The 27,101-nt window shown below is 40.4% G+C and overlaps 2 protein-coding genes and 1 long non-coding RNA gene across 3 annotated transcripts; 1 reads left to right on the plus strand and 2 right to left on the minus strand.

Moving 5' to 3' along the window:
- Window positions 1-3,650: 3,650 nt before the first annotated feature.
- Window positions 3,651-6,803, minus strand: LOC115163481 (diacylglycerol O-acyltransferase 2). Its single transcript, XM_029715398.1, has 8 exons — window positions 6,508-6,803; window positions 6,179-6,304; window positions 5,729-5,836; window positions 5,553-5,623; window positions 5,220-5,424; window positions 4,863-5,037; window positions 4,514-4,716; window positions 3,651-3,980 (listed from the first exon to the last, which is right to left on the minus strand). The coding sequence occupies exons 1-8, from the start codon at window positions 6,563-6,565 to the stop codon at window positions 3,826-3,828; spliced, it is 1,101 nt and encodes a 366-aa protein (XP_029571258.1). The 5' UTR covers window positions 6,566-6,803; the 3' UTR covers window positions 3,651-3,825.
- Window positions 6,804-8,920: 2,117 nt separating this feature from the next.
- On the plus strand, window positions 8,921-14,984 carry LOC115163482 (microtubule-associated protein 6 homolog). Its single transcript, XM_029715399.1, has 3 exons — window positions 8,921-10,349; window positions 11,473-11,698; window positions 13,072-14,984. The coding sequence occupies exons 1-3, from the start codon at window positions 9,598-9,600 to the stop codon at window positions 13,276-13,278; spliced, it is 1,185 nt and encodes a 394-aa protein (XP_029571259.1). The 5' UTR covers window positions 8,921-9,597; the 3' UTR covers window positions 13,279-14,984.
- An 8,177-nt stretch (window positions 14,985-23,161) lies between these two features.
- Window positions 23,162-24,567, minus strand: LOC115163484 (uncharacterized). The gene is made up of 3 exons (XR_003869751.1): window positions 24,416-24,567; window positions 24,163-24,275; window positions 23,162-24,034 (listed from the first exon to the last, which is right to left on the minus strand). It is a non-coding gene; the product is annotated as an uncharacterized LOC115163484 (long non-coding RNA).
- Between the last annotated feature and the right edge of the window lie 2,534 nt (window positions 24,568-27,101).

The following is a 27,101-nucleotide window of genomic DNA, read 5'->3' on the forward strand; positions in this document are numbered from 1 at the left end:
CATATAATCGATGTGGTGGCTGTTAATTTCTCATCGAATCACAGCCTACTTCGCCAAACGGGTGATGATTTAACAAGCGCATTCGCGAAAAAAGCACTGTCGTTGCACCAATGGGTACCTAACCATAAACATCAATGCCTTTCTTTAAAATCAATACACAAGTATATATTTTTAAACCTGCACATTTAGTTAATATTGCCTGCTAACATGAATTTCTTATAACTAGGGAAACTGTGTCACTTCTCTTGCGTTCCGTGCAAGCAGTCAGGGTATATGCAGTAGTTTGGGCCGCCTGGCTCGTTGCGAACTGTGTGAAGTCCATTTATTCCTAACAAAGACCGTAATTAATTTGCCAGAATTGTACATAATTATGACATAACATTGAAGGTTGTACAATGTAACAGCAATATTTAGACTTAGGGATGCCATCCGTTAGATAAAATACAGAACGGTTCCGTATTTCACTGAAAGAATAAACGTTTTGTTTTCGAAATGATAGTTTCCGGATTCAACCATATTAATGACCAAAGGCTCATATTTCTGTGTGTTATTATGTTATAATTAAGTCTATGATTTGATATTTGATAGAGCAGTCTGACTGAGCGATGGTAGGCAGCAGCAGGCTCGTAAGCATTCATTCAAACAGCACTTTCGTGCGTTTGCCAGCAGCTCTTCGCTGTGCATCATGCATTGAGCTGTTTATGACTTCAAGCCTATCAACTCCCGAGATTAGGCTGGTGTAACCGATGTGAAATGGCTAGCTAGTTAGCGGGGTGCGCGCTAATAGCGTTTCAAACGTCACTCGCTCTGAGACTTGGAGTAGTTGTTCCCCTTGCTCTGCAAGGGCCGCGGCTTTTGTGGAGTGATGGGTAATAATGCTTCGAGGGTGGCTGTTGTCGATGTGTTCCTGGTTCGAGCCCAGGTAGGGGCGAGGAGAGGGACGGAAGCTATACTGTTACACTGGCAATACTAAAGTGCCTATAAGAACATCCAATAGTCAAAGGTATATGAAATACAAATGGCATAGAGAGAAATAGTCCTATAATTCCTATAATAACTACAACCTAAAACTTCTTACCTGGGAATATTGAAGACTCATGTTAAAAGGAACCACCAGCTTTCATATGTTCTCATGTTCTGAGCAAGGAACTTAAACGTTAGCTTTTTTACATGGCACATATTGCACTTTTACTTTCTTCTCCAACACTTTGTTTGGAAAACAACACCTGCTTGACAACTACCACTGTTACACAGACAAAGATATATTTATGTTAAACTTGTCGATTGGACCCATGTCATAATAGAAAAAACATATTTGAGTGCAAATAAATCTCCTGCAATGACCAAATAAAACACCTTAATTTTGGTGAGACGTAAAGGCAAGCGACATAAACATATTTTTTTGAAAACGTACAGTATGTGCTTCTTTTGAAATAACCATACCAATATACATGACATGTTAATGATGTATTCTACAGCTGTTTGTCTAATAAAAATACATTTTGGAATACTCTTTCATTTGTTGGTTCACTTTTAATATTTGGTGTCAAACCAACTTTATGATGCTACTAAAAAGTATTTTGTTTATCCACATTTTCATTGTTTAGCCGTAAAATCCATAACATTAAAACAACAACAATTACAGGGTGAATGGCTCAAAGGCATCAGTCCTTTACAATGAACAAACAAAGATATCAAATGTTTTAAAAGCATACGTTTGAGAAGCAACTGAAAGTCAATACGGTGACCTACTGTATCTTGTTAAGCTGTGGTAACAAACACATTACACCATCAACAGATGCACATGAGGGATGAAGGGCTGGGGACCAGGGCACTGACTGACAGGCGGATTCAGGGCTTCAGTGAGGGCTTAGTGGCTTGACATTTAAAGGCAATGAAAGTGAATATTGCATTTTGAAAAGCAGATACATAGATTGAATGCTATGATATGCTATGATGAATAACATAAAAGGGCACCTCTGACAAATTATGGAATTCATACTTTATTACCATATTTAAGAAGGAATAAGACGTAGTTTGAAGACAGTTTCATGTTTTTCTTGTTCAATGCCCTTCTAAAATAAAGGGGGAATGTTATAGCGTGTTTATGAAGACCTACATTCTTATCATTGTTATGTGAACAGATAGTCTCAGATTATGTTCATGTGGCAGCTACATCTTGAGTGTCTATTGAACTTCACTTGTTATTATGTGGAAAAATTAAGATACATTTGTGAATTTAGATAAATAGTCTCTCTCTGAACAATATTTTCTTGAAATATACACACTGAACCACTGAATAGTAATATTAAAACATACAAGCAACTAATAATACATGATAATGTATGCCTGCTTGATATACAATACTTTACAAAAGGTTTGAATAGCTGGCATACGTTCGTTCGTTCACTGTAGTGAAGAGTCAAGACACACCTATGTGGCCATGAAAGGGACTTGTTAAGACAAATAAAGCAAAGATTTGACATCACAATGTTTTCTTTGCAAATATCTTTGGAAAATGCCTAAAAACAACCCAGTTCTGATTCTAAAACAAAAATATTATGGATTTAAAATACACATTCTGTTTTATTTACTTCAGCAGAACCATGAATTGAGAGATATGCTGCCCCCTGGTGGTTATATTGAAGTGAACGTGATGAGAGCAATAATGCATAAAATGTGTTGCAGCAGGCTTTGCTTCCAGACAGCAAACGAATAACAACCCAGGACACTTCACCTAGGGACTATCTTAGAAAATAACCGGCAGCATTAATGTCTATTGTGTTTCTGTCTGTCTTGACAGACAGAAGCATCCTTCACTCATGCTGCCAAACATACCATCGTAAAACTGACTGTCCTACCGATCCTTGACTTTGGCGATGTAATTTACAAAATATCCTCCAACACTCTACTCAGCAAATTGGATGCAGTCTATCACAGTGCCATCCGTTTTGTCACCAAAGCCCCATATACTACCCACCACTGCGACTTGTATGCTCTCTTTGGCTGGCCCTCGCTTCATATTCGTCGCCAAACCCACTGTCTCCAGGTCATCTATAAGTCTTTGCTAGGTAAAGCCACGCCTTATCTCAGCTCACTGGTCACCATAGCAGCACCCACCCATAGCACGCACTCCAGCAGGTATATTTCACTGGTCACCGCCAAAACCAATTCCCCTTTGGCCACCTTTCATCCAGTTCTCTGCTGCCAATGACTGGAACGAATTGCAAAAATCACTGAAGCTGGAGACTCATATCTCCCTCACTAACTTTAAGCATCAGCTGTCAGAGCAGCTCACAGATCATTGCAGCTGTAAATAGCCCATCTGTAAACATCCCATCCAACTACCTCATCCCCATATAGTTTGTTTTTTTGTTGCTCCATTGCACCCCAGTATCTCGACTTGCACATTCATCTTATGCACACCTATCACTCCAGTGTTAATTGCTAAATTGTAATTACTTCGCCACTACGGCCTATTTATTGCCTTACCTCCCTAATCTTACCTCATTTGCACACACTGCATATAGATTTATTCTATTGTGTTATTGACTGTAAGTTTGTTTATTCCATGTGTAACTCTGTGTTGTTGTTTGTATCGCACTGCTTAGCTTTATCTTGGCCAGGTCGCAGTTGTAAATGAGAACTTGTTCTCAACTGGCCTACCTGGTTAAATAAAGGTTAAGTATATATATATATTTTTTAATAGCCTTTGAACTGTGAGATTTTTCTGTTAGTCACAGCTCAGGTCATTATGTACAAGTGATATCTGGAGCAGCCAAAGAGCAGTACTTTTGTCTGACCCAGCCAGAGTATGACCACACCTCAGTGAATCACCAGTACATCCCCCTCCCTCAGCCCAAAGTGGGTCTTGTGCTTGTCAAATAGCTGTGTAAGGGAGCTTACGTACATGGTGTGGTAATGATTCACTTCTTCTTGGCTGGGTGAACTGATCTTGGGCATCTCCATGGGTTTACCAACTGAAAGACAAAATCATTTTCTAACCAGATGACAGTCTCAGTGTTACTCAACCTAAAATAGATCAAAATGCATTTGAATTCTATACTGAACAAAAATATAAATGCAGCATGCAACAACTTTTTTACTGAGTTACAGTTCATAGAAAGAAATCAGTCAATTGAAATAAATTCATTAGGCCATAATCAATGTATTTCACATGACTGGGCAGGAGTTTTTCCCAACAAAATGGCTTTATTACAGGCATGAATAAATAAGAGAAATAAGCTTTTTGTGTGAATGGAACATTTCTGGGATCTTTTATTTCAGCTCATGAAACATGGGACCAACACTTTACATGTTGCATTATATTTTTGTTAGTATAGATTAGATCCAGTATAAATTAGATCCAAGGCCATTCTCCACATACATAACTTAGTGGCACTTTGTTTTAGGGGAACAGAAATGACTGAGAAATGACATCGTCAAATGGTAATTACATAGCAATAACTTTACAGAAGACCCCTTGTATTTCTAGGGAATATGGTAAGCTTACCAACTGAGTTGATGGGTTTGGAGAAGGGAACCAGGCCCCAGGTGTCAGAGGAGAAGAGGCCCCGGCCCTGAAACACACAGGGGGCAAAGCCAAGGATCTTCTGTAGCCTCCTCTGGATCAGCCTCCACCACGATCCCTCATTCAGTATCAGCTGCTTATACACATCATTCTCCCCAAACGAGTACACAGGCACCAGGTCAGCCCTGGTAGACAATAACACAATAAGACACAACACAACATAGTCAGTCTCACCTCCAGTTGATTAGTTTGACAGTCTGTTTAAAGTGTATCTGCTTGAATCAATGTAGCTTTCTGGTATGGATCATTTGTGTATACCATGGGGACTTACCCTTGTTGCAGAGCCAGTTTCACAAAGCCCTTGCGGTTCTTTAAGGTGACACAATGAACTCCTGGAGTACTGTCCAAAGATTCAGCTGCCCCTCCAACAGTAATAACGACTGCATTCCCTGTCCCATTACACGACAGAATGAACTCCAGTGTGGCGCGATTCACAGGACAAACCCCTGAATAATAACAATGAATCACACTTTTTAGGAGCAATATTTACGGAACTACTCAATCATATCTATAAATGACACCGTTACTGTCCTTGAAGGGAAATTAATCTGCAATGTATGTTCACGTTACAAACAATCACTCATTGTTTTAGTATGGTTTGAGACTAACCAGAGACCAGTGTCCTCACCTGCAGACATCAGGTACTCTCTGGCTAATGGCATGTGGAAGTTCCCAGCCAGGGTAGCCACAAATGGTGTTATTCCAGGGAACTTGGCTGAAAAACCATTGGCTTCTGTCGCAAAGTTACAAAATGCTCCAAAACAAAAGATTCCATGTGGGTGGTAGCCTAGGATATAGTTTCGATTGGGCAACAAGTTGTGAGTCTTGATGAGCTGAAGTCAGAAGATTGTTAAATATGAGACTCGACATTGAAATTATACTAAATATCAAATATTGGCCTTAACCACAGTTAATTTCCCTTTGGAATGTGACAAAGCAGTGTGCAGTTACTGTCACTCACTCGGACAGGGAAGTAGTCTCGGTAGTAGGTCCAAACTGTCCAGTTCCTCACCCACGAGAACCTTCGGCCAGCTAGGAGTCAACACATCATATCATCAACAAAAAGCTACAGTAAGTCTGAAGAACAACCAGTGCCCTACTCCAGCTGTATTCTCTATAATGTAGCTTTTAGCTTGCCTTGTTTGTGTGTGTTCCAGTCATAGACGAGCCAGGTGGTGTATGAGGCTGTGACCCACCAGTAGTCAGTCCAGAGGAGGTACAGCATCACCACAGAGCATATAGGGCCTGGTCCAACACAGAGAGAGGCAAGAGGATGAAACACAGATTAACTTTGAATTGTCAAACATCCTATTGTCTTTTAAAATCTGTGAAAATATTTTTTTTTATACAAAACAGCACACAAGTTTGAGAATCATAATTTACTATTTGTGGTGTGTCATAGCCAGTAAGAGGTTGTTCAACCTATTAACACTGTGGTGCAGTGTTTATGCCCTCTAGTGCGCAACAGTTTTCCAAGAATCCCAATAAAAGGCTGGCCATTTATATACTGTTCATAAATGAAAAACAAAATTCCAGTGCTTTAGCCATTTGACAGTGAATTATATAGAGCTCAGCAGATAATCTCACCTATGATAAGGAAGGAGACAATGAACTGCATGACAGAGAAGATCTGGACCTGGTTCTCCAGCCTGGGACACCAGGCCCAGCGCACAGAGAGCAGGGACTGCAGGGCCGACAGGATGCAGCCAGTGCCTGGAACACATCACATTAGGATTGATAAACTTAAATGTCAACACTTTTCTACTTAAAATGCAATCAGATTATATTTACGGGAACTTGAAAGTACACAAAATATGTAACAATATTCAACACGGTTTGTGAAAGAAATAAACCAAACTTAATTAAGAGTGAAGATACTGGAATGGATTTATTGCACTCCGGAAAAATGATCTTACCTCGCAAGACACAGGTGTATGCCAGAAGAATTGTCTTCTTAACTACAATATTGAACATAGAAAGCCAGAAATGTTAGCTGTCCAAGGCAATAAAACGAGTTATCTCTATTACAACCCACATCAGTGCTCTCTCACACTTGGTTGAACAAGTTTCTACCCCTCAAAGGAGAGGCGACAGTGTGAAGGGTGCTGTGACTGTCACAGAGCACATTGTGTACGCTCTTTATTATTGCAGGGAACATCTGAACATTGTCCTTGAATATTATCTGTTTCATTATGTCAAAATGTTGCCTCACTTTAGTCATATTACATGCCATTTATAAGCTACATAAGCAAGCAATCTGGTCTCATAGACTAGGCGTCAAATAGCATACAAAATAAGATATGTTATGTTTGGTATGGTTACATAAGACAGATGGTTACTTAAGGCATTAAGGCAAAAACAAAAGTAGGGTGGTTGGTCAGGGTGGATGGGTAGGTGTATAATGTGAACATCTAGCAACTCAAAGGTTGCGAGTTTGAATCTCATCATGGACAACTTTAGCATTTTAGCTAATTAGCAACTTTTGAACTACTTACTACTTTTTAACTACTTTGCAACTACTTAGCATGTTAGTTAACCCTAACCTTAACCCTTTTAGCTAACCCTTCCCCTTTCCCTAACCCTAACCTTAACCCTTTAACCTAACTCAGAAATGTAACCCTAACCTTAACCCTAACCCCTAACCTTAACCCCTAGCCTAGCTAACGTTAGCCACCTAGCTAGAATTCGTAATATATTGCACTTTTGCAAATTGCCAACATACTGTACGTTTTGCAAATTCGTAACATATCATACTAAATGGAGAGTCTCGGATTTACATACAGAATAATATGAAATGCTCTGAGACCAGGTTGAAGCAAGGGATGAATTGTGTGTCAATGATGATTGTCAACTAATAAAGGAAATGTTAGCAAAATCAAATAGAAAAGTAAATATAATTTTTCTTTGATTGGACAAATGTGTTTGCTTAAACAATCAATCCATGGACCATGAGGTCAAAATTGAAATGAACAGATACACAAGCAGGGAAAATCCAATGGTAGTCATAGGGTGAGAGATTCCGTTACAGCGCTTTGAGACAATGTGTCTCAGAGACTGTCCTTGGTTCATAACAGCTATTGTAGCTTCACAAAGCATATCTTTGTTTCGCAATGATCCTGTAATCTTAACATTTTTGCATGATAAAAGAAACCTTGACCCCACATTGAAACCAATGAATGAATCATGGTGAAAATAAACTTGAAAATGTATCTTGCATACTGTACATATTTATAAGGAGTCTTCTGTGAATCAAGTATAATAGAATAAATATTGCCACATTTTCCTTATTTAATGAACAGATTTAAACATTCTGACATTGCTCATCCTAATATTTATATTTATATATTTCTTAATTCCATTCTTTTACTTTTAGATGTGTGTGTATTGTTGTGAATTGTTAGATACTACTGCACTGTTGGAGCTAGGAACACAAGCATTTCGCTATACCCGCAATAATATCTGTTAAATATATGTATGTGACCAATAAAATGTGATTTGATTTGATGAGCAATGACACATAGGCCACTTCTAGTCTCATTGATGGAAACAAAATGCCTAAGCGCATTAGAAGCCTCATATTGGCTCATCAGATAACTTTCCCACATGATATGAAACCCAAACAATTGTGCAATTTACCCTTTCCCAAAGCCTATCTAATATGTCCCTCCATTATAATTGGTGTTACTCTCAGCCATGTGTAGATGTTTTGAATAATGTACTGGTTGTTCCAACTATTTGTAGCTTTTTCTATCCCTCTGTGTTTCTGTTTGTTCCCAACAGTGTTTCTGTGACTGATATTTGTGACCTTCACATACTCAATAAAGTAGGACAACACATTGAATCACACCCCACTACCCTCAAGCACCATAGGTCTACTTATAATTATTCAGTATTGATGCTATAACTAAAGTCTACTTACAGAGCTTTAGGCTATACATATACAGGTAACTGCCAAAATAAAGGACAGCCTCAATTCACCTTGGCATAGATTCAACAAGTGTCTGGAACTATATTGGAGGGATGTGACACCATTCGTCCAAGCGAAATTCCATAATTTGGTGTTTTGTTGATGGTGGTGGAAAACGCTGCCTTATAGGCGCAGCTCCAGAATCTCACATTGGTGTTCAATTGGGTTGAGATCTGGTGACTGAGACGACCATGGCATATGGTTTACATAATTGTCATACTCATCAAACCATTCAGTGACCACTCATGCCCTGTGGATGGGGGCAATGTCATCCTATGGGGGCATAGCCATAGTAGCCAAAATAATGGCCATTTTTATACATGACCCTAAGCATGATGGTTTTAATTGCTTAATTAAGTCAGAAACCACACCTGAGTTCGTGATACTTTATATCTCTAACTTATACTCAAGTTTTTCCATTATTTTGGCAGTTAACTGTACATCTCCCGCCATACATTGTAATTTATAGTATGTGAGTGCTGAGGTAGGCTACACTGTACACTAGACCGACGTCTGCCGTGTCTGTACATCATCCACGGGAAAGGGAGGGTTAACGTGGCAGCATCTCCTCCCTCTTTGCGGCCTAGACGGTGACGGACCCAGGTGACAGTTCACCGTGCAGACCCCGGGCATCTTCTGAGGTTTCTGGAACGTAGCGGGGTGGGGCCCCTCTGATGCGCAACCAGAAAGCCGATCCAGACCGCGAATGCAATGGGCTCCTCACTGCAAATTCAGTCTATTTCAGTTTAAATTATATTAGCTGTGTAGAACTAGTAGCCTACAAAGGACTTTGCTCATTTGTATTATAAGGCTCTTCAATTTCTTACCATCCAGCAAGCATCGTAGGATTTCTGAAAAATAGAGACATAGGTAGACACGTACATTTTTCTGACTGGACAGAATTTGAGTGGGCGCAGAGAGCATCATTTTCCCGTCTCTGGTCCGTGAGTAGGACGTTCATTCAGGCCTCTCTCATCAGTAGCCTAACACTTTGATTCAGATTGTAAGTGCATAGGTTATTATATATCCATCGTTGATTATGGCCTGGCCGTGCATCACACGGGCTTGCTGCATTAACCGCTTCTGGAGTGAGTTAGACAAAGCGGACATCGCCGTGCCTTTGGTTTTCACGAAATATTCGGATGTGGCCGAGGTGCAACATCTCCATCCTCAGCCTCCATCTAGACAGACGAGGACCGGCACCATCACCATAGAAACCCAGCCTTCTCACAGTGAACAGGAGGCGGCGGCGGCGGTAAAGGCACCGCCCGCGACTGGTGCCGCATCAGGAAAACATGGCTGTAGTGCGTCTGTGATGCGCCAGGATTTCAGGGAATGGAAAGATATACGCCCGGAGCCCAGCTGCAAACCCAAGAATGAATATCACCCTTCCGCGACACCTTTCCACAACGTAACACAGTATCAGAAGGATTATAAGCCATGGCCTGTCCCGAAAAAGGGAGACCACCCCTGGATCCCCAAACCCAGCCCCACCGCCTCCTCCGATGCCCAAGAACGGGGCGTGGGAACCACATCGAAGCATGCAACTACAGAGCCCGAGAGCGGTGTGGAGAAGAGTGAAATTGAAGAAAAGGTGCAAGAGAAAGAATCCAAAGAGAGGAAAAAGAAACCAGTGAAGAAGGAGAAAACTGTAGAGAAGAAAGTGAGTGCCAAAATGGAGGGACAGCCACCGGCAGATGTCACTGTGGAGGGGAAAGGAAGGGCAGCAGCAGACGCGCTGAACAGACAGATAAAACAGGTCGTCTCAACTGGCACTGGCAGCTCTTATAGGTGAGGATCTGACTACAGTGGGACTATCTATTTCATTGAATGTTTATTATTGAATTACATTATGCACACATGTTCTGCCTCTGAAATATACATTTTTTTCACAGATTAAATATATCAACCCTAAATTAAACATGGAATGTAGGCCACAAATAACTTTATTGTGGAGCCCAAAAGTATTTTAATAAAAAGGCCTAACACAATATTTTGTGTTGCCTAGACAATACACAATGTACAATTTATTACACAACATCTTAATATATCATTACAGTAACTACCTACATGCATCAATTGTTAATCAATTTATTTAAATGTTGTGCACATGTTGGTAAGCTAAGAACATATTGTGCACAACATCTAAATACAATTGATTAACAATTGATGCATGCATTTTTGGTAGTTACTGTACTAGCAGTAGCAAAGCCAAGATGCATGTAGCCTTCTGTCTATTGACAATAAAACACACATCATCCTTACTGGGCTATATAATCTACTCAAGAAAGCCCACTCTACCTCTCCATCATGAACTGTACATTCTATTTTTTTCTAGATTCATCCTAAATTGGGTTTTTTTGTGAGATATTTGATTTAACATACAGTATGTTCTCTAATTTCAGTGTCCTGTGATCTAATATTGTCATAGATAGCTGCTGCAGCATTGATTTCTCCCCGTTTTATCCTCCTCTATGATATTACCAGATCAATACAGTAGCACATCATGTCAGGGCCAAGGCAGTAAAGGAGCTCTGTATATCCCTAAGGCCTCTCTGGAGGGCCTCTCCTTCTCATTTGTTTCCCTCATTTTTGACTGCATGGTCAATTTGTTTTTGTGTAAAATGTGTAGATTGTTTTGCAGTTGTCATCTGTGGGTGAAAGGAACCAGAAGCCCTGTGTTGTAGTTATTGTAATGGGGAGTAAAGTGACTAACGAGTCATGCTACCCTCCCTGTGTAGACTTTGGCTGTAAATCTGATTAATCTGATTAAATCTGAGTCATTTCAGTCCATTTCCTTCCACAGATTTTGGGCAACAACATTGTTTGTCTGGGATTCATAATAAAACTAAGTGATGTGTTTGATGATGAACAGTGGAACTAATGCTGAGTTTGCTGATTCATTGTTTTTCAGAAATGAATTCAAGGCGTACAAAGACGTGAAGCCAGTGAAGTCAACCAAGCCCCAGTCTCAGTACAAACCGCCTGCGGATGACAAGGACAAGTCCAGCCTGGAGACCAGCTACAGCGCCACCTACAAGGGGGAGCAGGCTAAGGTGCAGCCCACTGACAACAAGCTGCTGGAGCGCAGGAGGATACGCAGCCTGTACAATGAGCCGGGCAGCAAGGAGACCACCAAGGTGAGCCCACATCAACATGCATGTGACAATGAACAGTGACTATTTTATGTTAAAATGTGTATCTAATTGCACAAAATACATGAACAATTTCGAGTTTTCAAACCCGTTGCTGTGACGGGCCGATTCATGTTTATATCTCAGTGAAAATTAGGATAAATCCAAATAATTCTAATTAAACTTCAAACTGCATTAGTTACATTGGACATGGTTGTTTTCATGTATATATTCTCCTTCAAGCAATATACTGTTTTGATTTAGGTGCTACAGTAATAACAATTTAGATCATGAAATTTCATTAGGAAATTCTACATATTACAAACATCCCTGTAGCCTGTTTCATGGTCCTAATAACTTTGTAATGTTGTACAGTGTAAAGTCCCAGAATAACTTTCTAAACTACAAAATTAAGATAAGCATTAGCACATCACAAAACTTATGTAATCAATCAGAGTTAATTAAATCTCCACATGCATGTTTGTGAGCGGTAGGAACGTCTCATGTGTCTGCATGCTGCGTTTATATGGCCCCTCCGTCTCTCACTCTTGTAGGATTATTCTGAGACTGAGAGCAGCTCTATTCTAGATCTGCTGTAGTCAGGTGTGTTGTCAATTTATTCTGGAAGGCATGGAGGTTGACCTCAAATTAACTCACACCTTGATTAATGCACCTTAACCAACAGGACTAGGGTCACATTAGCCACCAAACTGCCAGACAATTCAATCCTTCAGCAAAGCTGTCAGCCACATCCTCAGAGTTTGCACTGCCTCTCTCAAGACCACCAAGGGAGCTTGGATTCATTAAATTAATGTATTGTTTTCCATGACATTTCACCTCTCAACCCTTTGGTTTGATTGGTGTCAGGAGAGGCACCTTCTACAAAGGGAAAATAGCACAATTTTCTTTACAACAAATCATAATTCGTTGAATATGACCAAAAATATAGTCTCATCCCAGGGAAAGGGAATAAGATTGTGCATATTATGTTAGCTGTTAATATACTAACCCCAACTTTATACTGTAAGTTTGTATTTTAGACACAACGTTTTTTTCTAAACAGAGATTTTGTTCTAACCACGCATTGCAAATATTACCAACAAGATGGTGACATTTTCTCTTTTATTTTTATTTGATGTTAGTAACAGTATGTAACTGTATCTATTGCATGCTCAGAATAAATATTTACTGTAACATCTCCAGGAATTGAATTGCCAGTGTTCACCTTAGAGATTCATGAGCTCTTTGTTTCATTGTAGCATACAGTATCAGTCCAAAGATGATACTGTAACCTGTACTGATGACATTTTGGCTGCGTAGTTTACCTACAGTTTTAGGAAGATGTCAAGTACAAAATGCCCTCCTCTCTGCCTCTGTAGGTGGACAAGACAAAAACCAAACCAAAAAAGACAACAACAACGAGCAAAATGGTGAAAAAGGCGAAAGAGAAGACCATCGCTGGTGCACTGTCAACCAAGAAGAAAACCTCCACGAGCACCAAGCCAGACGAGTCCAAGCCAGAGGGAGGCGTTATCTCAAAGAAAAGCAAAGAGATAAGCAATAGACTGGCTGAGGCAAAAAAGTAAAAACAAAACATCTCTGCACTACTTTATTTAGGGAATTAAAGGCTGCCTAATGAATTAGAGGACTCTCATCCATTTGGTCTTTCTCTTTCTCTCTGTATTTTCCTTCATGTTCCTCATCTCTATGTATACGCACTAGATGTGGAGCTTTTAAGTTGACATTTTGACGTTTTCACCATGCTGTCGTTTAACTATAATGTCTTGTGCGTGTCTGTGTGATCGCGGGTGTGTGTGTGCGAGTGTGCACTTACTCTCTCTGTTATAAGTTCAGCACATATTTTGCACATTATTTTGTTGCATTTGTCAATCTTTTGTAGAAAGAAAACCATTGTAAAACAGAGAGTCATTGATACACATAGTGTACGTAGAGAACCGTATATGGCTCTTAAATGGCTGTTGAAGGCAGTGAGAGGTTTTGATTGTTTTTCTGACTATCTATCCTCATAGTGATGATGGACTGTCTCTGTTCTTCTTTTCCATATCTTAGACAGCATTGACTATGTGGTCCCTGCAGATATAAAATCTTAATTACTGTAGCGTTTCCTGGTTACAGTGACTCCACTCTTTGGACCTAGATTTCATTTAATTATTTGGGAAGATCTCTGGTTTCATCAATTTGGTTGCTAAGGAACCAGCTGAACTGTAATGTCATTTCTACAGCTTGCATGTAAGGCCCTCTTTCTGGTTGTATAGTAGCATTCTAGTATCCTATTCCCACGGTCACAATCTAGTTTGTAATTGAAATCATTCATGAGAAATCAAAGGGGGCAAACCATTTCCAGAATAACTGCATGTGTAGTGATAGTCTGATCTCATGCCATAAGTGTCTACACAAATAAACAACAAAACTGTCACTGACTTACAGTACAAAAGATGGCACGTAGTATTCTAGTGCCTATTGAAGCTGTTATGTCAACCCACCAGCTTTGTAGTTCTGCCTTCACACAGGTGGTTCTACTGCCTTCTTCAATGTGAGAACCACTTTGTCAACTTTCCAGTTATTTGATACAGTATGAAAACTGATGTATTTCTGATAATACACATCTCTTTAATGACATGTCATTATTTTATCCATTACAAAGCTGTGATGCTATTTGTGTGCAAAACCATGTATAATGTTAAAAATGAGCATATGTATGATATAGGAAATAGGATTTTGTATTTACTCAATCACCTCCACTTTCTTCAATGGGCTCAGTAGTTAGGTGTAAAAAGATAAGGAGTGGGCCAGGATTAGAAGATCAAAATCGCTTTTTGGAACATGCAGCTGCCTGTCTGGAACCATTGATATCAGATCAATTCACAGTGAATGTGAGTGCTACTCTCACCCTGTCTCTCTTATGTCTGTGTACCTGCAGTCCACCAGTGTGTTACAGTATGTGGCAGTCCTCCTCCCAAATGCTGTTGTGCGTCTGCTACTGTCTATTGTATCCCCAGACCAGCCTGCTCTCTGCTGCCTGTCAGGGTTCAGTGTGTTAGACCTCCGCAGCCCACCGGCTCCGAGCGCCTGCCCCCCAGTACAGTAACTAACGTGTTGAGCACACCACACCTCGGTGCTATGACACTCTGAACTATATGGTGTCAGTTTGATGCTAATGTACTCAAACTGTGTGAAATGATGACAATATGATGTCATATACTGCAGATGTGTTGTGATTGTGTGCTTGTATTCTCAGCTTGCTCTGAATGAACTGATTAAAAATGTTGAAGCAGAATCTGAATGTTGTGATTTATTATCATGATACAGTATTAGTTAATGCACCTATCTTGAAGCCTTGAACTGGCCCATAGACACTCTCTCAGACTCCTTCAGAAGATGTACAGTGCCCTCCACTTATTTTGGCACCCTTGGTAAATATGAGCAAATCGGGCTGTAAAAAAAAATCTTTGCTGTTTATCCTCTTGGTCTTTCATTCAAAATATTCACAAACAATCAAACCTTTAATTGAAGTAAATTGATTGAAAAAAAATTATGTGAAGTAAATGAAATAACTATTTTTCTCTAAAACTAGAAATTCTTATGAGTAAAATCTAATTGAAGTATATTCCCATTCATATTTTACGTTTTTATATTCACCTGAGTGATTAGGATTACTTAAATGGTAAGCCATGACTTCCTGTTTCACTGGGGTATAAATATGAGGTGACATACAGGTCAAGTTCCCATAGTCATCCATCACTAAGGGAAAGACCCGAGAATACGGTAATGATGTGCGACAGAAGGTTGTTGAGCTGCACAAATCAGGAAATGGCGATGAGAAAACAGCTCAATGGTTGAAAATGCCCTTTTCCACTATCAGGGCAATAATTAAGTTTAAAGAAAGTGGAGATGTTAACAACCGGCCTGGAAGAGGACATGTCTATATTGAACACAGTGAGGAGGATGGTTAGAGTGGCCAAAAAATCTCCAAGGATCACAGCTGGAGAATTGCGAATGTTAGTTGGGTCTTGGGGTCAGAAAGTCTCCAAAACTACGATCAGACACCACCTACATAACCACAAGTCGTTTTAGAGGATTGCCATATAAAAAACCTTTGCTGTCATCGAATAACAAACTCAAGCGCCTACAGTTTGCCAAACGTTACTGGAACATTCAATGGGACCGGGTTCTATGGTCAGATGAGACCAAAGTATAGCTTTTTAGAAACAAACACCAAAGGTGGGTTTGACGTAGACAGAAAGATATCCATGCAGAAAAGTACCTCATTCCACTGTGAAGTGTGGTGGTGGATCTTTGATGTTGTGGGCCTGTTTTTCTTCCAAAGGCCCTGGACAACATGTTAGGATACATAGTATTATGGACTCCATCAAGTACAAGCAGATATCTCATCAAAACCTGACTGCCTCTGCTAGTAAGCTGAAACTGGGCCTTGGTTGGATCTTCCAGCAGGACAATGAACCAAAGAGCACCTTAAAATCAACACAAAAATGGTTCACTGACCATAGAATCAAGGTTTTGCCATGGCATTCCCAGTCCCCTGGCCTAAACCCCATATAAAACCCATGGGATGAGCTGAAGAGGAGAGTTCACAAGCGTGGACCTCGGAATCTGAAGGATCTGGAGAGATTCTGTATGGAGGAATGGTCTCAGATTCCTTGCCATGTATTCTCCTATAATGCGTAAGGAGGTTGGATAAGACTCAGCTGTTATCTTGGTAAAGGGAGGTTGCACAATGTACTGAATGAAGGGGTGCCAATAATTGTGGCACACATATATAAAAAATATTTGTTTTATGTTAAGAATACATTTTTTCTTTCAATAATTTTACTGTAATTAAAAGTTAGATTTCTGTGAATATTTTGAATGAAAGACCAAGAGGATAAACAATAAATATTTTTTTGAACAGCCTGTTTTGCTCATATTTACCAAGGGTGCCAATATTAGTGGAGGGAACTGTATTTGTGATTTTCATTACGTTACAGAGACTGAGTGAGAGCTTGCCGAACCCATTGGAAAATGAGGGCACCAAACTGCCTTTTTTTATTTTAATGGACATTAAAGATTCAGAGGAATTATGTAAGGTCCACTGAAGATGGTTTGATTGCTTTGTTTTTTCCCATTGGGTGGTAAAAGAAAGAGTTTCCTTATGGCAGTGAAATTTACGTTCTGGCAAATTACAATTATTTAAGCATGTAGGCCTAAAGTACAATATAATTTACATGTCAACTGGAAGAAAAAAATCACAGAAACCCATCATCAGGAATTAGTTCTGAGATACAAACGGTCCCTTAAACAGGAAGTCAACAAATGACTTTGCGTCCCACAAACAAAAGGTGCCCTCAGACAATGGCAGCTATAAAATGGAAACAGTAATTGATTGCCTTCCTAGCCAATCCATTAAAGGACTAAACACATGCAGTGTCTGTTGTTTGTCTGTGATTCAGTCATCCTGATGTAAAACCTCCTGAATAATTCAGTTGTTATGGGCCACTATTTGGAGAGCTGTATGAAATATTGAATGATGGAGCAGATACGGCAGTGGAAATGCCTAATGCAGTGTCCCCTGTTTGGCCAGAAGTGTCTGCAAGCACCTAGCTCGCCACGTTGTACACCTTTGATAAATCAAATTAAATCATCAAATCAAATTCTATTGGTCACATACACATGGTTAACAATTCCACAACAACTACCTAATACACCCAAATCTAAGTAAAGGGATGGAATAAGAATATATACATGTAAATATATGGATGAGCAATGACCGAGCGGCATAGGAAAGATGCAATAGATGGTATAAAATACAGTATATACATATGAGATGAGGAGTGCAAGATATGTAAACATTATTAAAGTGGCATTATTAAAGTGACTAGTGATCCATTTATTAAAGTGGCCGATGATTTCAAGTCCGTATGTAGGCAGCAGCCTCTCTGTGTTAGTTATGGCTGTTTTTCAGTCTCTCGGTCCCAGCTTTGATGCACCTGTACTGACCTCGCCTTCTAGATGGTAGCGGGGAGACCAGGCAGTGGCTCGGGTGGTTGTTGTCCTTGATCTTTTTGGCCTTGCTGTGACATCGAGTGCTGTAGGTGTTCTGGAGGGCAGGTAGTTTGCCCTCGGTGATGCGCTTTGCAGACCGCACCACCCTCTGGAGAATCTTGCGGTTGTGGCCAGTGCAGTTGCCGTACCAGGTGGTGATACAGCCTGACAGGATGCTCTCAATTGTGCACCTGTACAAGTTTGTTAGGGTTTTAGGTGACAAGCCACATTTCTTCAGCCTCCTGAGGTTGAAGAGGTGCTGTTGTGCCTTCTTCACTACACTGTCTGTGTGGGTGGACCATTTCAGTTTGTCCGTGATGTGTACGCCGAGGAACTTAAAACTTTCCACCTTCTCCGCTGTTGTTTCGTCAATGTGGATAGGGGTGTGCTCCCTCTGCTGTTTCCTGAAGTCCACAATCATCTCCTTTGTTTTGTTGACGTTGAGTGAGAGGTTGTTTTCATGACACCAGACTCCGAGTGCACTCACCTCCTCATTGTAGGCTGTCTCGCCGTTGTTGGTAATCAAGCCCACTACTCTTGTGTCGTCTGCAAACTTGATGAGTTGGAGGCGTGCATGGCCACGCAGTCATGGGTGAACAGGGACTACAGGAGGGGGCTGAGCACGCACCCTTGTGGTGCCCCAGTGTTGTGGATCAGCGAAGCAGAGATGTTGTTTCCTACCTTCACCACCTGAGGGTGGCCCGTCAGGAAATCCAGGACCCAATTGCACAGGGCGGGGTTGAGACCCTGGGCCTCAAGCTTAATTATGAGCTTGGAGGGTACTATGGTGTTGAATGCTGAGCTCTAGTCAATGAACAGCATTCTTACATAGGTATTCCTCTTGTTCACATGGGATAGTGCAGTGTGATGGCGATTGCATCGTCTGTGGATCTATTGGGACGGTATGCAAATTGAAGGGGTCTAGGGTGTCAGGTAAGGTGGAGGTGACATGATCCTTGACTAGTCTCTCAAAGCACTTCATGATGACATAGTGAGTGCTAATAGTAATTTAGTTCAGTTACCTTTGCATTCTTGGGTACAGGAACAATGGTGGCCATCTTGAAGCAATTGGGGGACAGCAGACTGGGATAGGGAGAGATTGAATATGTTCGTAAACACACCAGCCAGCTGGTCTGCGCATGCTCTGAGGACGTAGCTAGGAATGCCGTCTGGGCCGGCAGCCTTGCAAGGGTTAACACGTTTAAATGTCTTACACACGTCGGCCACAGAGAAGGGAAGGAAGGGCCCGCAGTCCTTGTTAGCGAGCCGCGTCGGTGGCACTGTATTATCCTCATTGGGGGCAAAGAAGGTGTTTAGTTTGTCTGGAAGCAAGACGTCGGTGTCCGTGACGTGGCTGGCTTCTTTTTGTAGTCTGTGATTGCCTGTAGATTCTGCCTCATACGTCTCATGTCTGAGCCGTTGAATTGCGACTCCACTTTGACCCTATACCGACATTTTGTTTGTTTGATTGCCTTGTGAAGGAAATAACTACACTGTTTGTATTTGACCATATTCCCGGTCATCTTTCCATGGTTAAATGGGGTGGTTCACACTTTCAGTTTTGTGTGAATGCCGCCATCTATCCACGGTTTCTAGTTAGGGTAGGTTTTAATAGTACAGTGGGTACAACATCTCAAATGCACTTCCTTATAAACTCACTCACCGAATCAGCATATAAATCAATATTATTCTCTAAGGCTGCCCGGTACATTTCCCAGTCCTCGTGATCAAAACAATCTTGAAGCGTGGATTCTGATTGGTCAGACCAGTGTTGAATAGTTCTCATCACGGAATAGAGGTGACATTTAATTATTTTAATCTACATTCCCCACGTCCACTTTAAAGAGTTCTAGCTGACTTTGAATCTCCCATTGGGTAAAAAGTTAAACATTAGTGCCACGTCTTCAAACGGATATGATCAGACACTTCTTCTTCCTTTACCTTTTGTATAGAACAAGGTTATTCAGGTAACCAATGGAGATGCTCCCACAGGCTTCAGCTATTTAACTGAGGAGAGACTGGACTCAGTGGTGACATGATGAGACCTATTAATGAATAACTCTGATCTGTGACAGCTTCTCCTGTCTGGGAGTTATTACCCAGGGAACACCAGTCAGTCTGCCCAAGAGAAGTCTAGCCTTCCAAGACTGCCAATGCTGCCATGTGGCCAGTCAAGGCCCCACCATTATAATCATGTAGTCTGGACAAAGGGAAATAGATTGGAGGAGTGAATGAGGAGCTTGTCTGCTAAATATAATCACCATCCTCCAATATGAATACAGGTATGTTTAAAGGCACATTCAAAACACCAAAATACAAAATAAATGTTTATTAATAGTACAAAGCCCTCAATCATGCTGATTAATAATATAACAAATAATAAGACTGCAAACAAACTTCAAATGAGCCCATTATGGGTTCATGGCATTGCACTCACGCTGAAGCGGGTGACTTGATGGTACTACAGTGCCTTCAGAAAGTTTTCAGACCCTTTACTCAGTACTTTGTTGAAGCACCTTTGGCAGTGATTACAGCATTGGGTCATCTTGGGTATGACGTTACAAGCTTGGCATACCTGTAATTGGGGAGTTTCTCCCATTCTTCTCCGCAGATCCTCTCAAGCCCTGTCAGGTTGGATGGGGAGCATCGCTACACAGCTATTTCAGATCTCTCCAGAGATGTTTGAATGGGTTCAAGTCCGGGCTCTGGCTGGGCCACTCGAGGGCATTCAGAGACTTGTCACGAAACCACTCCTGCTTTGTCTTGGCTGTGTGCTTAGGATTGTTGTCCTGTAGGAAGGTGAACCTTCACCCCAGTCTATGGTCCTTAGCGATCTGGAGCAGGTTTTCATCAAGGATCTCCCTATACTTTGCTCCGTTCATCTTTCCCTTGATCCTGACTAGTCTGCCAGTCCCTGCCACCGAAAAACATCCCCACAGCATGATGCTGCCACCACCATGCTTCACCGTAGGGGTGGTGCCAGGTGTCCTCCAGACATGACGCTTGGCATCTTGGTTTCATCCGACCAGAGAATCTTGTTTCTCATGGTCTGAGAGTCTTTATGTGCCTTTTGGCAAACTCCAAGCGGGCTGTCATGTGCCTTGTACTCAGGAGTGGCTTCCATCTGGCCATTCTACCATGCTGCAGAGATGGTTGTCCTTCTGGAAGGTTCTCCCATCTCCACAGAGGAAATCTAGAGCTCTGTCAGAGTGTCCATCGGGTTCTTGGTCACCTCCCTGACCAAGGCCCTTCTCCCTCGATTGCTCAGTTTGGCAGGGTGGCCAGCTCTAGGATGAGTCTTTGTGGTTCCAAACTTCTTACATTTAAGAAGGATGGAGGCCACTGTGTTCTTGGGGACCTTCAATGCTGCAGATTTTTTATTTTATTTCATTCATTTTAGAATAAGGCGTAACAAAATGTTAAAAAGGTCATAGGTTCTGAATACTTTCTGAAGGCACTGTATATTCAATTCTCAGACAACTGTGGCCTCTAGTGGATTGCTTCAGTGCTCTTTTCCACTGCAGTAAGATAGAGGCGATTATGCACTCAGTGAAATTGCATAAGTACACAATAACACTTTAGATCTCATGTCACTTGTATATATATTTAGTTCATATTACAATAGTAAATCAAATCGAATCATATTCATTTATAAAGCTCTTTTTTATATCAGCAGATGTCATAAAGTACTTATGTTTTCTCCAGATCCATACATTATAATCCCTGTTTTTGTCACGACTCCTACCGAGGGTGGCTCCTCTCCCTGTTCGGGTGGCGCTCGGCGGTCGTCGTCACCGGCCTACTAGCTGCCACCGATCCCTTTTCCTTTTCTGTTTGTTTGGTCTAATGAGTTTCACCTGTTTTGTATTAGGCTTGTTAGTTGGGCTATTTTAGCCCGTAAGCCCGCCTGCTCTTTGTGCAGGCTTAATTCTTTCGTCCACTGTGTTCTGTGCGGTGGATATTATTATTGGGCGTTTGTATTTTGGTGCGCCCAGCATTTTTGGGCGAATTACTTTTGTGCGTAATTAAAGCGCTACATTGAACTTTTCTGCCTCCATACACACTACGCCCAGACCGTTCCAGTTTTCATGAGTGATAAATCTTAACTCCGGGATTCTTGAAAGTCGGGACAATCCTTTTTCTACAGGAAACCTGTATTTTTATAGTTTACATTTTTTATTTTGTTGCATTATTTGAGCTTAAAAAATACATTTAGTGAATTTTACAAGGGCAAAGATTTGCTTATGAAATTGTCCAAATATTTTAAATATAGTTAACGTACATGTCAGCTCTATGCTCGGAAATGCTCTTGTCCAGAGCAAAGAATCAAAATTTCAAACTCTACAAAAAAGTGTTTACAATTAAAAAAACTGCCAATAATAAATATTAACTGAAAAACGATTGCATGTAGTTTCTTCCAATGGCCGTCTCTGACTTTAAAGAGGATTTCTTTCAAAACTATGATTTCTAAAAAATGTGTCCGGAGATTTGGTTAACTCTGTCAGATTTGTCTAAAATCCTAAATGAATCAGAAATGAGCTGGGTCAGCTACACCATAAGGACCCCTTCTTCATGTCCTCATTACATGTAATGCAACAAGACAACTCATGATCTGCAAAGTTCTCAGCTTCTGATAGATTTAAACAAACAATATTGAAATCCCCATTGTCACAACCATAAACTGTTGACTCCATCTATCTGATAGATTAAGATAGGACATGATATAATTAGGTTTTAGAGCCTTAAAGCAACTGAGGAAAAACTTGTATATCACTTGACTGAAGAACAAAAACAAAAGTCAACTCCATAAAACATTAACTCTAAAGTCAACTCCATAAAACATTAACTCTAAAGTCAACTCCATAAAACATTAACTCTAAAGTCAACTCCATAAAACATTAACTCTAAAGTCAACTCCATAAAACATTAACTCTAAAGTCAACTCCGTCAGAGTGCTGAATGATCTGATATAACGGTTATATTTTTATTGTTTTCAAATGAATCATTTTCTATATTTTACAAATGTTTGTATTAAACATTTATTTGTAGAGGCACAAATATGCCTGCTTTGAGTATCCGTTGTCAACTCTGTCAGTGCCGTATCAACTCACCGATGACTAACCCTCTTAATAAGATCGATCTTTTAGTCAATATTTAGAAATAATATTTTAACCTTGTTGCAACATATGCTTAAACTACTGATGTATTTGCTGTGGTAGATCCAAGGGATAATGTTTGCTTTCTAAATGTTGTTTTATGTTCTGAATCTAAAAAAAACATGCAAAAAAACGAACCAAAAAACATGCAAACACGAAATTAGCCCTGGTGCATTATATAGCACTATAAAATAAAACAATTAAGAAGTTTGGAGATTTGTATTACATTTTTGAATAATCTAATGTTACAATTAAACAATCGAGGACTTTATTAAACACTTGTTCAACAATAAATGTAAAAATGTAATGCCTTTTATTGTGTCTGACGGAGTTGAATTAGTTGCCTTTTATGAAACACTTGAAGTATTAGGAGGTTGTTCCTTTACATGGTGTGATAGCTGATACTTCTGTTAATATTAACAAATATATTCGTGAAAACAAGTTGAGATTATCTCGTCTTTTTAAGAATCCCTGAACTACACCTGATAAGAATAACGTCCTTGTAAGTAGTCATCGGACACCAGTTGTCTGTTGTGCTTTGTTTGCTCGACGTTATATGAGTTCAGCTTGCTAGCTGCTCTCATCGCTATGGTGATGATCAGAACAACAACCACGACTATCAAAGTGAAGCCCAGCAGAACTCCCAGGACTATTGTCGCCACTTTCCAGCCTGCTCCTGGGGCCATTGATATCTGTGAAACTCCTACAAAGAACAGACAGATGTTTGGTCAATGTCTATCAGTAACTATTGAAAGGACAATATTAGATAAGCAGCATCCCACACAAAATGAAATAGAAGAAATGAGTGAAACCACAACCTGAGTCACATACATACCACAACCAAGTCACATACATGAATTGAACAAAACAAACACCATCATCATGTAATGCCAATTCTTTTTTTTAAATCCTATGTTTTAAACATACTTTTCAAGGTAGCTATGGCGGAGTCGTCCAGGTGTTTGCGGATTGTTTCCTGCAGAGCAGCCTGGAGAGTTCTTTCATCAGCGGTAGTATTCCCATTATAACCACACATCATCCTGACCACCACACTACCCCTCTGGAAGCCCACCACTGTCATGTCAAAGGATGAATCTGACAGAACATACCGCATTCTGGGGACAACCTGGAAATATTTGTTATAGTAAAGTAGACGTCTATTTAAAAAAGTACTTATGGAAGAAACCATAGTGTTTTAAGATGACATTTGTAAGACATCACAATAATTACAAATCAGAGCGTGTATGTGCATACCGTTTTTATGATCTTTGTAGAGGCATATGCCCAAGCATCGCTCAATGGGTCGTGCAGAGAGGAGTTGAAGATCCAAGAGTTGAATTCTGCTGTTAATTTGAAAACATTCCTCACTGTAGGAGGGAAGCAGAGAGAGTTGTTATAATAAGCTGTAGGACAGTCAGAGTCACAAATAGGCCTCGGTATTACAGAATCGTCTTTCTCTGAAGACCGTATGTGAGATCTGAAGAATTGGTATGATTTCAGAACTTACATGAGCAGAGAAACTTGGATGGAAGACATGGATTTTGGGATGAGCAAATGTCCTTTTCTTGATCAAAACAGTCGACAGGATCTATAGTGGGCACATTTTGATGGAATGAAGATATAATGTAACGTATGTGTAAGATACACAAGTAAGGAATTGATACAGATACAATTGAGGCAGAGGACGTTAGTGTACCTTTGCATTGCTTCCCAGGATTAACAGGATTCTGATCTATCAAACCAGGATAGCAGCTACACTCATGGCTGCCTCCAGGACCAACCACACACTGAGCACATGATGAACACAAGCCTTTACATGGATCTGCACCTGGAGAGATATTTCCTACAAAACAGTGAGTGCAATAGTGGTAAATACTGCTTAACTGGATGTACTTACTAGTGTATTACAGGGTAAAAACATACATTCTTCTACTGGTAGTTACTCTTGTATAAGGTACTTATTTAATGGAAAGTGTGGCCCACATTTCAAACAACAAAGTTTTCTTACTCTTGCAGTCAGTACCCGGTACAGTTGGGTTTTCGTCGTAGAATCCTGCCTTACATTCACATGTATGTGAGGGTCCCTCTCTGACACAGCTGGCATTTTTTGAGCATGTGTAATCGCCTCGTTGGCAGATATCTGCCTCTGTAATATAGTAAAAATGAACTTACTAAAGGCCATTAAATACACACAGTGATATGATAACGTCCTTAATTCTGTTAGTCCTTGAATATTTATTTAAAAGAATAATTTGATTGATTAACTAGCATAGAAAAAATAATTGTATGTAGTCGTTGGAATTCAAAAACCTTTGACTGAGGTGGAATTCAGATCTACTCCGAGTGCAGATGATTTCAGTGCATTGATGACACTGTTCTGCACGTCAGAGGTTGACAGTTTGACCTCCAAAGCAGTGATCAGATCAAAGTCAACGATCACACTTCCTCTGTGAACACCTGTCACAACCACCACCATTTCTTTAGCCCTGATAAGGTCCTGGTATGCTTTTGGGAGATTGTTTCCAACCTTTAAAGAAATATGTACATTTAAATCATACAAGGTTATATTATATTACCGAAATTAAAAATCAATTATAAAAAATGCTTCATGAATATTTACCTGCATGGTAAAATTGGCCACAAAGTCTTTGTAAAGTTTGCTGGATTGATTTGAATAATCAGACACAAACTCTGTGCCTGGAATTCGAGTGGAAGATTCATAGACCTTTCCAGCTTTTGGAGAGTAAAGATAAACATTTAACAAAACAAATGTGATGTTTGCACAAAATGTCCTATTGTACTAATTTGATCTATAATTGTTTTAAAAGCAAAAGTATGCTCTTAGTGAATTCAAGGAGATTACTTGAAAAAGAGTTGACATACCAGTGATTATGTCTCTTGAAATGTTTTTCTTGATGTAGCAGCATAAGTACTCAATAATCAGAGTGTATATGGTTCCAGGAGTAAGGTCTGAGAAAACAGCTTTGGTGGCTGAGGTCTCAATCTGAGTTGTGTTGGAATTAGATGCCAGCTTCACCTTGTACTGTATCTGCTGGTCCAGGTTAATACCAGTCCAACTCACACTGATTAACTTACTGGTGACATCCTCCAGCCTGATGACATTCAACAGAGCATCTGACACTGAAAACAAATGACAATAAAAATCAAATAATGCAGTGTATGTACAGCAATATATTCACACATTTCAATAGTCTTTGGTATCGATTTGTAAGTTTAAAAAAACTTTATATCTTTACATCTTTACAATCATATCATCTTATGATGGTTTTTGAGCATTAGTGAAAATAATCTTACTGCATTCTGCAACAGTGGTTTTGATTGTTGTCACCAAAGTAGTGTCTCTGGATGTTAGTCCCGGTGAAGGGGTGGACAGCGTAGGTACTGCTACAACTGCTGAGGTATCTGTACCTGTTAACACTGTAGTAGCACCACTTGTTGATGACATTATTAGTATTAGAGTGGTGACCTCACTTGAGGCAGTTGATGTAGAAGTGGGAGTTGTGGCATCACTTGAAAGTACTGTCGATGTAGTGGTAGCATCATTTGAAGGGACTGTTAATGTAGTGGTGGCATCACTTGAGGTGACTGTTGATGTTGAGGGAGAGGTGGCATCACTTGAAGTTACTGTTGATGTCGAGGGAGTGGTGGCATCACTTGAAGAGACTTTCGATGTAGTGGTGGCACTACTTGAAGTGACTGTTGATATAGAGGGAGAGGTGCCATCACTTGGAATGACTATTGATGTAGTTGAGGAAGCGGTGGCATCACTTGAAGTAACTGTTGATGTCAAGGGAGTGGAGGCATCACTTGAAGATACTGTCGATGTAGTGGTGGCATCACTTGAAGTGACTGTTGATGTCGAGAGAGAGGTGGCATCACTTGAAGTAACTGTTAAAGTCGAGGGAGTGGTGGCATCACTTGAAGAGACTGTCAATGTGTTGGTGGCATCACTTGAAGTGAATGTTGATGTCGAGGGAGAGGTGGCATCACTTGAAGTGACTATTAATGTCGAGGTAGTGGTGGCATCACTTGAAGGGACTGTAGATGTAGTGGTAGCATCACTTGAAGTGGCTGTTGATGTAGTGGTGGCATCACTTGAAGTGACTGTTGAAGTCGACGGAGAGGTGGCATCACTTGAAGATACTGTCGATGTAGTGGTAGCATCACTTGAA

The sequence above is a fragment of the Salmo trutta genome, chromosome 26 (assembly GCF_901001165.1).
Source record: "Salmo trutta chromosome 26, fSalTru1.1, whole genome shotgun sequence".
Classification (NCBI taxonomy): domain Eukaryota; kingdom Metazoa; phylum Chordata; class Actinopteri; order Salmoniformes; family Salmonidae; genus Salmo; species Salmo trutta.